Genomic DNA, 10178 nt, shown 5'->3' with positions numbered 1-10178 from the left:
CAGACAGTCATTCTTAGGTGGGATCAAGTGGTTTGTGAGAGGTCAGCCCCACGTCAGGGGATTTACCCGTGACAGAGCAAGAGGGGTGAGGATCACTATGCATCTGGAGAACGGAACCTCATGAAACGAAGAACCAGAAAATATCTCAGCAGAAAAGCTCATTGTCCCCACAATCAACGACCATGTCAATGCTCATGTGCCATCACAGGGACTGACAAGGGACAGCTGGCAGAAAACCTGCTGGAGGGTTTTTTTTTCCCTGACAGAGGGGACAGAAAAGCAACAGGCCCTGATGGGGTCTCTTGGCCAGATAATAACCAAGCTTGATGTGATCTCCTAGGCGGGTTGTGATATTTTTGACCCTTAACCATGATCAAAAGGTCCCAAGACAAAGAGTTCAGGTTGCTTATGCAGCAGTCTGGGAGAAGAGGTATCAAACACGGGCCAGCAGCAGGACCAGCAGCACATCCCATGGGGAACACACTGGCCTAACCTGGTGAGGACAGGACCATGCCATGGTAGTAGCCCCACTGTGCCTTATGAAGGAGCCCCACTTTTTCTAAAAGAGATATGTAGCCTTCTCCTTAAAGGTCAACGGGCTCTGCAATACCAGGCCAGGGAGCAGATGGCTGTGGTCTAAGCCCTGGGCATGGGACCTGGGGCCCCAGTCTGTCCTGCCAGCAACCTCCCCTTACGTCTCCCAAACCTTGTTCCCTGGCATGCCTGCTCACCCTCTGAGGGTGGGCCCTCCTCCTGGATGCGCACTCTCCCCAGACCCACTGGTCTTTGGACAGCGCTTCTCTTTTTCAGCACCCACGTCCTCCACCTAGCCACTGGTCCTTCGTCTGGACACCCACATTCGCCTCAGGGCCATTCATCTGTAACCACAACTCAAGACTCTCCTTCCAAAATGCCATTCTCAGGCCCTTCCCTGGACCACAGCCTGGCATCGGAGGCCAAACCAGAACTCCCTGTGTGTTCACAGTACATAAGTCGCCCCCGCTCAGAGGTCTCCAGACAATTCGGACTCTATGTCTGCAAAATCTGACTGCTAATCTTCCCCAAAACATCCTCCTCCTGCCAATGTCCCATCTCAACGAGCAGTAGTACCTCATTCCTTCTAAACCCTTGGGATGGTCCTCTATCTGCCACTTACACTCACTCCTCACATCCACCACGAAAACCCATCAACTCCATCTTGAAAACCTAACCGAAATATGATCGCTTCTTTCACCTCTCCGACTTCTGCCCTGGACAGGCCACCACCGTAACTGCCCCGACGAACGCTGCGGCAGCATCCTCATGAATCTTCCTGTTTTCAGCCTGGCCACAACCCCTCTCCCACCAGTGCGCTCACTTAGTATGTTTACTGGGTATTCATTGGGATACTCTCAAAATGCTACATCAGATCATGGACATCCCTCTTCTACTAAAAAATTTCGATGACTCCTCGCACTCCTCTCACGCTCTTGGCTCCTTGCAGTGGAAGACGGAGCTTTCCTGAATGTTCTCTGGTCGGTCTTACCTCTGAGTCGTTGCACATGCAGGTCCCTCTGCCCGCGTCCTCTGTATCTCACGACACTAGGTTCTGGGATGAAGACCCGGCCCCTGCGAACGCTCCGTCGTCCTGAACGTCGAGGCCCGCAGGTCGGTCGGGGACTAGGACACTGGGACCGAGTCCAGCCGGGTGGGGGCCAGGGCACGAGTCTTCAGCCGTGACTGCTCGATACGCTCACTCAACACGCCCGCACGACCGGGGACACAGGCCACAACCCGGCAGCAAGGTCCTTCAAGAGGCCAAAGACACGGCCGGATGCCGGAAGTGGCGACCGGAAGACCTCGGCCGTGCCGGAAACGCCCCTAGCCCATCATTGGCCAGAGTCCAGACGGCGCGCTCGGAAACGCCCCTCTCCCGCGCGCTCGCGGGGATACTCGGAGCGAACGCTCGGTGAGGGGCTTTCTGGGTAATGTAGTTCGCGTCGCGGGAGGGGGACGCGGCGGGCGTGGGTCCCGATCACCTAGGCAACGACGCAGCGGCGCGGCGACTGGCTCCGGGACCTAGAGTCGTAGCGGGGGCGCGCCTCGAGCCCCTGCTTGCTCGGAGTCTGGGCGTTTCTGCGTGACCAGCTGAGGATGGGGCGGGACTTCCGTTGTCGCCCCTGCATTCCTCAGTTCGCGGTGGGTGGGGTGCTTGGCAGGTGGTCCCCGGACCAGAGGTGAGCGTAGGGAAGTGCCGGGACGGTCTCCACACCACTGCACGCACTTCTCCCCGCCGCTAACGGCTCCTCCTTCCTGAGCCTTGGTTTCCCCGGACGCAGAACGGAGGTAACGACCCCCACACTTCGCCTTCGTCCCACGGCCCCGGGATGCAGCTCCCAGGTCCCTGGGTGCCTGCTATGCTGGGGAAGGCTAAGGCCCTTAGTGCGACCGTCAGCCTGCGGTCACCCCGGACAGTGGGGGTTTGAGGCTTTGGATGAGCCCTCATTGCTTGTCCCTGTCGCCGCCTCGCACCGTCCCGCCCGAACCACAGACTGACCAGGACAGCAGCGTCGCAAATGGACCCGGGGCAGGTAAGTGGAGGGTGCCCCAGCCCCTCGCCCGTTGGGATCCCAGTCCTGATCCTGTAGCCCCTGTACGGGGAAGAGTGGTGTCCTGGACTCTTCACCTACACTTGAGTCTGGAGGCCAGAGAGTCACTTCTCCTAGCATCCGAAATCCCGGCCGGAAGTTATAGGGAGGGCTTCACTGTTAGTTGGCAACCTCCTGCAGAGCTTCCCTGCTGTAATCTGACGCCGAGCCTGTAGTCGGAGGGCCGGGAGAGAGTGAAGAAAGAGGCAGTCACTCCAGATGGGTAGGTTGCAGGTTAAATAAGCGAGGGCGGGTACACAGCAAGCTTGCCTGGGACAGCCACAAGAGGAGTAGACCTCCACATCAGCCCACTGAATCTTAAGTTTATACAGAGACCTTAACTTGGTTCAGTCACGGATACCACCCAGATGGTTCCAGCACCACATCACAATCTCAAGGCTGGGTCCCTGAGGGAATTTCTGGGAGGAGGGAAAAATACACATTTCCAAGGACTGGAGGTGATGACAAGCCTCGATTGCCCAGGTCCAGCTCATGCGTGAGTCAACTGGCAGTCACATCCTCTTGATGACCTCCCCTGACATTCACATTTCTGGAATCCTATGGGGTAAGGACTGGAAGGGTGTCCCAGGCACAGGGACCAGGATGTGCAAATTTCTTGGAGGTGAGTATAGGATGAAAATGTTCAGAGAACTGCAGGTCTGTATTTTGTCTGGTGGACATAGAGAGCAGGAGGACAGGTATTGGCCTGGAATGGCAAGCTGAGGAGCTAAGTCTCTATTTATAGAGTGTGGTGGAAGTGTGGAAAGTTCAGAGCAGAGAAGGGAGGTGTTCTGACTCAGGCCTTTTTTTTTTTTCTAGATTTTATTTATTTGACACAGAGAGAGACCGTGAGAGAGGGAACACAAGGAGGGAGAGTGGGAAAGGCAGGCTTGCCGCCAAACAGGGAGCCCGGCAAGGGGCCCAATCCCAAGACCCTGGGATCATGACCTGAGCCGAAGGCAGACACTCAACCACTGAGCCACCCAGATCCCCTGATTCAGGTTTTAATAAGCTACCTCTGGGGACGCCTGGGTGGCTCAGTTGGTTGGGCGGCTGCCTTCGGCTCAGGTCATGATCCCAGCGTCCTGGGATCGAGTCCCACATCGGGCTCCTTGCTCCGCAGGGAGCCTGCTTCTCCCTCTGCCACTCTGTCTGCCTGTGCTCGCTCTCGCTCTCTCTCTCTCTCTCTCTGACAAATAAATAAATAAAAAATCTTTAAAAAAAAAATAAGCTACCTCTGGATACTGAATGGAGAACAGATTTGGTCAGGGGGCGGCGGAGGTGCGGTTGGAGGTAGGACGACCACTGAGTCTTCCATTGAGTGACTGCAGTAGTTCAGGTGTATGTGCTTTTAGGCCAAAGGTAGAAGTAGGAGAAATTGTTGGCTCTTGAACTTTTTAAGTAGATGGTGGACTGGTGTACTAGATTTCCTGATGTGACGCAGTGAGATCTGAGGGTTGGCCCAGATAGATAAATGTGGACGTTAGAGTGAGTAGATATCAGAGGGAAGATAAAGAGTTGGGTTTGGGCCATATTTTATTTGAGGTATCTGACAGACTTCCAAATTAAGGTATCAAGTATGCTTTATATCAAGTCCAGGCTGGAGACATCCAATGCATGAAGACTTGTGTGTGGACATGATGTGTGGCTGTGGGTTGACCAGAATGGTGACCAGGCCTCTGATGAGAGACTAGACATGAAGCATGAAAGTAACAGAGGTAGGATGACAGTGGGGCCTGAGGTAGGACTGGTTTACCGCTCTACAGCTCACCAGGTTTTTGTGGCCACCCTCCTTGGGGTCTGAGAGTGGGGGAGAGGGTGTCTGACTGGAGAATAATCAGGGGCAGAAAAGGTCAGTGTAACCTAAGAGTCCCTAAGCCAGGGGTAGGGGACAGTAGGTCTGGGGTTTGTCTACTAGGAAGACTGAGAACAGCTTTGACAGGTGAAGGGACAGCATGAGGGGACGAGGATAGAGGTGGAAGAGAGCAGGGGTGTTTAAGATCTACTCATGGTTCTGGGGAACTGAAGGCTGAAGTGACAGGGCTAGGAGGGGAGGCATTAACTAAAAGTGATGGCTGTTTCTGGAAGTCGTGTTTTTTGGAGATCCAGGCAGGCCAGGCTCAGTGTTGGATCCTGGCTGCCTTTGTTGGGTGTGCTGTGTGCATAGTGAGATATAGGGATTTAGGGAGATGCCTGTGGTGTGGACGGGGAGAGGGGGGCTAGATATGATGATGGTGTAGTCCAAAGAGTGACATATACAAGGTAAGGGAATGTGAACCAGTGTGCCCAGGGCCCTGGTACTAGAGGCTTAAGGGAGAAAAGAGAGTCTGAATTTTTTTATACTTGGGAAGTGTGATCTGGAGAGACAAGAGACACAACACAAGAGAGCTTGTTTACCGTGGGGAGGGGTTCCTGGCCAGTCCAGCACTCAGACAGCATCCGTCTGCCCACCTGGCTTGTGTTCCTCTGGATTGTGTTGGCCTGGATACAGTGACCAGTGGTGTCAGGGCCTCTCATCTCCTCCGAGGTGGGGGACTGAGGAGGAGGAGGAGCTGCAGGTGAGTGAGGGGAAGATGGACCGAGGGGGTCACAAGAAGAGGGCGTGCCAATAGTAGGTGTGGCAGCACTCTGAGTCATAGGTCAAGGGCCTGCATCCATTTAACTATTTTGTTTGTTTTTCAGCCCATCCGTTGGTGCCTCGGCTTAAGTGTCCCGTCATTGCAGAGCCCAGTGACCTTTGAAGATGTGGCCGTGTACTTCTCCAGGGAGGAGTGGGGGATTCTTAATGTAAGCCAAAGGCACCTGTACCACAGTGTGATGCTGGAGAACTTTGAGCTCATGACCTCACTTGGTAAGGCCTTTCTGCCCTGCCCAGCATGGTGACAAGCTTCTGCCCTTTTGCCTTCTCCTCACAGAAAGATTTCTGTTCGCCCCATAGCTGGACCCAAGGCACTGGTTCTTTGCAGGTTTCCTATTACAGATCTTGTGGGTGCTGGGACTGGGCTGTGTGCATTCTCCATGTCTCTCTCAACAGCCTCACGAATAGTCCCAATAGCTCTTGCCCAGGGGTCCTGTGGGAGCAAAGGTTGGGGATCAGGCTGTCGTCTGCCTGATGGATCCAACTAAGCTTGACCAATCCTGGCTCGGTGATCCATTATGGAGGACACCTAGATTCTTTTCCTACCCTCATGAGACTTTAAAAAAAAAAACTTCATTGAGATATACCATACAGTTCATACTTTGAAGTGTTATAGCTCAGTGATTTTTAGTGTATTTGCACAATTGTGTAAATACCACCATAAACGAATTTTAGAACATTTTTATCACCTGAAGAGAAAATGTGCCCATTAACATTCCTTCCGCATCCTCCTTCAGCCCTTCTCTCTCAGCCTTAGGCAACTGCTAACATACTTTATGACTGTGTACGTTTGCTTATTTAGACATTTCATACAAATGGAGTCACACAGTATGTTTTTCCGTGAATGGCGTTCACTTAGCATAATATGTTTGAGGTCATCCATGCTGTAAAACATGTCAGGACTTCATTCCATCTTACGGCCGAATAACATTCTGCTGTGGAGCTGTACCACGGTTTGTTTATTCGCTCATCAGTTGGTTGGGCATTTGTTTTGTTTCCACTTTTCGGGTGTTATGAAAAATGTTGCTATGAACATTCAAGTACAAGGTGTTGTATAAGTGTGTTTTCTTTTCTTTTGGGTAGATGAATAGAAATGGGATTGCCAAACTGTTTGCCAAATTGGCAGCACCGTTGTATAGCTCCACAGCGGTGTATGAGCATTCCAACTTTTCTACTTCCTTATCAATACTTGTCTGTTTTCCCATAGATAGCCTAGGGGGTGTGAAGTGGTTTTGATTTGCATTTCTTTAATGACCCATGGTGTTGAGCAACTTTTCATGTGCTTACTGGCACACACACACATACACACACACACACACACACACACACACACACACGTCATTTGTCCTTCTCTTTGTCCTTGGCTTTAGTAAGGCCTCCTTTATTCTGGGGCGTGGTTAGGTCCTGTCTTGCACAGTAGGCTCTTCACTCTTATTCTGGGCCCTTGGCCTGTCAACATCCCTGGGACCCATTCCTGTATATCTCAGCCACATAGTTCTAATGAAGTTACCCTTTCCACCAAGTGGAACACTCAGTTTGCCAGAAACTTCTCTGCTTTCAGGTTGTTGGCATGGAGTGGAAGATGAAGGGGCCCATTCCAAGCAGAATACTTCTGTAGAAGGGATGTCACAGGTCAGGATCCCCAGTGCAAATCCTTCTACCCAGAAGGCTGACACCTGTGATATGTGTGGCCCATTCTTGAAAGACATTTTGCACCTGGATGAACTTCAAAGAACATATCCTGAGGAGACCCTCTATACATGTGGAACATGTGGAAGAGAATTTTCGTTCAGTGCAAACCTTCACCAGCACCAGAAGGATCTCAGTGGAGAAAAGCCCTTCAGATGGGACAAGGATAAGGACTCACATGTGGAAAATCTTACAGTTCACCTGTCTTCACTTATGGGGAAGCCCTTCACTTGTGGAGAAGGTGGTAAGGATGCCTTGGAGAGCCATGACCTCTTCCAGCACTCAACCACTGAGAGCAGCAGGAAGCCACAAAGGAGCACAGAGTGCAGGGAGACCTTTTCACACAACTCGAATCTTGAGCAGCTCACAGAAGTCCATACCACACAGAAGCTCTTTAAGTGCAGCAACTGTGGAAAAGCCTTTCAGAAGACCTCCACTCTCCTCAACCACCTGAGAACTCACTCTAAAGAGACACCATTTAGATGTCCAACAGTTGGAAATTCCTTAGAGGAATCAACCCTTAGAGGAGAACCAACCCTTGTTAATCACCAAAAATGTCATGATCAGGAAACATGTCATGTGTGTAAAGCATGTGGGAAGACCTTCAGTCACCCTTCTAAACTGAGGAAACACCAGAAATTTCACACTGGAGTAAAATATGAGTGTGGTAATTCTGGGAAAACCTTCGACCACAAACTCACACTTGTTCATCGCCAGAGAATTCACACAGGAGAAAGGCCTTACGAGTGCAGTGAATGTGGGAAAGCCTTTAATAACAGGTCACACCTCACTCGGCATGAGAAGGTTCACACTGGAGAAAGGCCTTTTGAGTGCAGCAAATGTGGAAGAGCCTTCAGCCAAAGCTCCAATTTCCTTCGGCACCAGAAAGTTCACACTCAAGTGAGACCTTATGAGTGCGATCAATGTGGTAAAGCCTTCAGCCGCAGCTCTGCCCTCATTCAGCACTGGAGAGTTCACACTGGAGAAAGGCCTTATGAGTGCAGTGAGTGTGGAAGAGCTTTTAACAACAACTCCAACCTTGCGCAGCACCAGAAGGTTCACACTGGAGAACGGCCTTTTGAGTGCAGTGAATGTGGTAGAGACTTTAGCCAAAGCTCCCACCTCCTTCGACATCAGAAAGTTCACACTGGAGAACGGCCTTTTGAGTGCACCAAATGTGGGAAAACCTTCAGCAATAGTTCCACCCTCATTCAGCACCAGAAAGTACATACTGGGCAAAGGCCTTATGAATGCAGTGAATGTAGAAAAGCCTTCAGCCGCAGCTCCAGCCTGATTCAGCACTGGAGAATTCACACTGGGGAAAGGCCTTATGAGTGCAGTGAATGTGGGAAAGCCTTTGCTCACAGTTCTAGTCTCATTGAGCACTGGAGAGTTCACACAAGAGAAAGGCCTTATGAGTGCAGCGAATGTGGGAAGTTCTTTGGCCAGAACTCCATTCTCATTAAACATCAGAAAGTTCACACTGGAGAAAGGCCTTATGAGTGCAGCGAATGTGGGAAATTCTTTAGCCGAAAGTCCAGCCTCATTTATCACTGGAGAGTTCACACTGGAGAAAGGCCTTATGAGTGCAGTGAATGTGGGAGAGCCTTCAGCAATAACTCTCACCTGGTTCGTCACCAGAGGGTTCACACACAAGAAAGGCCCTATGAGTGCAGCCAATGTGGGAAAGCCTTTAGTGAAAAATCTACACTTGCTCGACACCAGACAGTTCACACCAGAGAAAGGACTTATGAATGTGGCCACTGCGGGAAAATCTTCAGCCGCCTCTGCAATCTTGCTCAGCATAAAAGGGTTCATACCTGAAAGGCACCTTATGGAGATGGTCCTTCTGAGGCGATCTTCAGCCAAGTCAAATTTCATGCAGCAGAATACCCGCAGAGAAGTTACCTGGATGTACCACTAGTGTGGAGAAGGCTTCAGAAGGTACTCTGCCCTTTCTGAGCAGCCCAGGACTGAGCTCTCTCCCCTCTAGAGCATAAACCCCTTTCCAGCCTGCCTGGATCCAAATATTTGCAGCAGTCATCTACACATGCAGGAAGAAAACAGCTCCCTGTGCTTCCCTTCCCCTTTCGGAGGGAAACAGGATTGTCTTGGGCCTACTGGAATGGATTCATTCCCATTGCCTCTGAAATGGTTAGGAAGTGAACTAACCCCATGCTGGTCAAGGGCCTCGAGGGATGTCCAGTTTGGGCTTCTCAGAAAGATGCACATTTCTCATGGATATTGTCATGTCTGCATGTAACCCCAATTATGTGTCCAATGAGCCCACACATCACCCTCCCCTGGAACCACTTATCTTGGTCTTCTCTATTCTGCATGATAATAAAGACCTTAGTAACCGAGTCTTTTTTTTTTTTTTTTAAGAGAGGGATGGAAGGGGCAGAGGGAGAGAGAGAATCCTAAGCAGGCTCCATGCCCAGTGTAGAGCCTGACTCAGGGTCAAAAATCACAACCCTGAGATCATGACCTGAGGTGAAATCAAGAGTGCTTAACTATATGAGCTATCCAGATGCCCTGATCAAGTCACCTTTATTTATTTTAGATTTTATTTATTTATTTGACAGAGCACAAGCAGGGGGTGTGGCAGACAGAGGGAGAGGGAGAAACAGGCTCCCCGATGAACAGAGAGCCTAATGTAGGGCTGGATCCCAGGACCCTAGGAACATGACCTGAGCTGAAGGCAGATGCTTAACCAACTGAGCCGCCCAGGTATGTCTCACATCACCTTTATTCTTGGGGGGTTTGGTGGAGTAGACTGAAAAAAGTGGGTAGAGTGAGGGATGGCTGAGATAGGGCACGCAGCACCATCTGCCTCACAGTGTAGAAGAAACATAGGGAGTTGCTCTACGTTCTCTTCTGGCCTACTATGCAGTGCATGTGAAGGACCAGGAAAACTGAAAGGTTCATAAAGTGAACATAGTGGCCTATGTTTCAGAGTTACCAGAAGGCCCAGAGCTCACCCTGAAAGAGGATGCTAGTCTGCAACATTAAAATAGTCTGTTGGATTAGGAGGCAGGTCCCTAGTTCCTACAGAGATGTCTGGGTTTTCCCATCTGAGGAGAAGCTGTCTTCTGGTTCCATAAAGGAGATATGACCCCGGGAGGCCGGTAGAGGGCCAGTGGATTCTGTATGTGGACAGAGAAACAATGGGTGTGAGGTAATAGGGAGTTGGGGAGACTAGTAAATTACAGCACTGCCACTGG

General features: G+C 50.9%; 1 protein-coding gene across 1 annotated transcript; it reads left to right on the top strand.

Moving 5' to 3' along the window:
• Nucleotides 1–2047: 2047 nt before the first annotated feature.
• Nucleotides 2048–9312, top strand: ZNF132 (zinc finger protein 132). Its single transcript, XM_080829370.1, has 3 exons — nucleotides 2048–2570; nucleotides 5310–5478; nucleotides 6827–9312. Exons 1-3 carry the CDS (start codon nucleotides 2556–2558, stop codon nucleotides 8776–8778), a joined length of 2136 nt encoding a protein of 711 aa, XP_080685496.1. The 5' UTR covers nucleotides 2048–2555; the 3' UTR covers nucleotides 8779–9312.
• The last annotated feature ends 866 nt before the right edge of the window (nucleotides 9313–10178 follow it).

The sequence above is a fragment of the Martes martes genome (assembly GCF_963455335.1).
Source record: "Martes martes genome assembly, chromosome: 17".
Lineage (NCBI taxonomy): Eukaryota > Metazoa > Chordata > Mammalia > Carnivora > Mustelidae > Martes > Martes martes.
The sequence above is the reverse complement of the archived record's forward strand: the minus strand, read 5'-3'. Positions and strand labels throughout refer to the sequence as shown.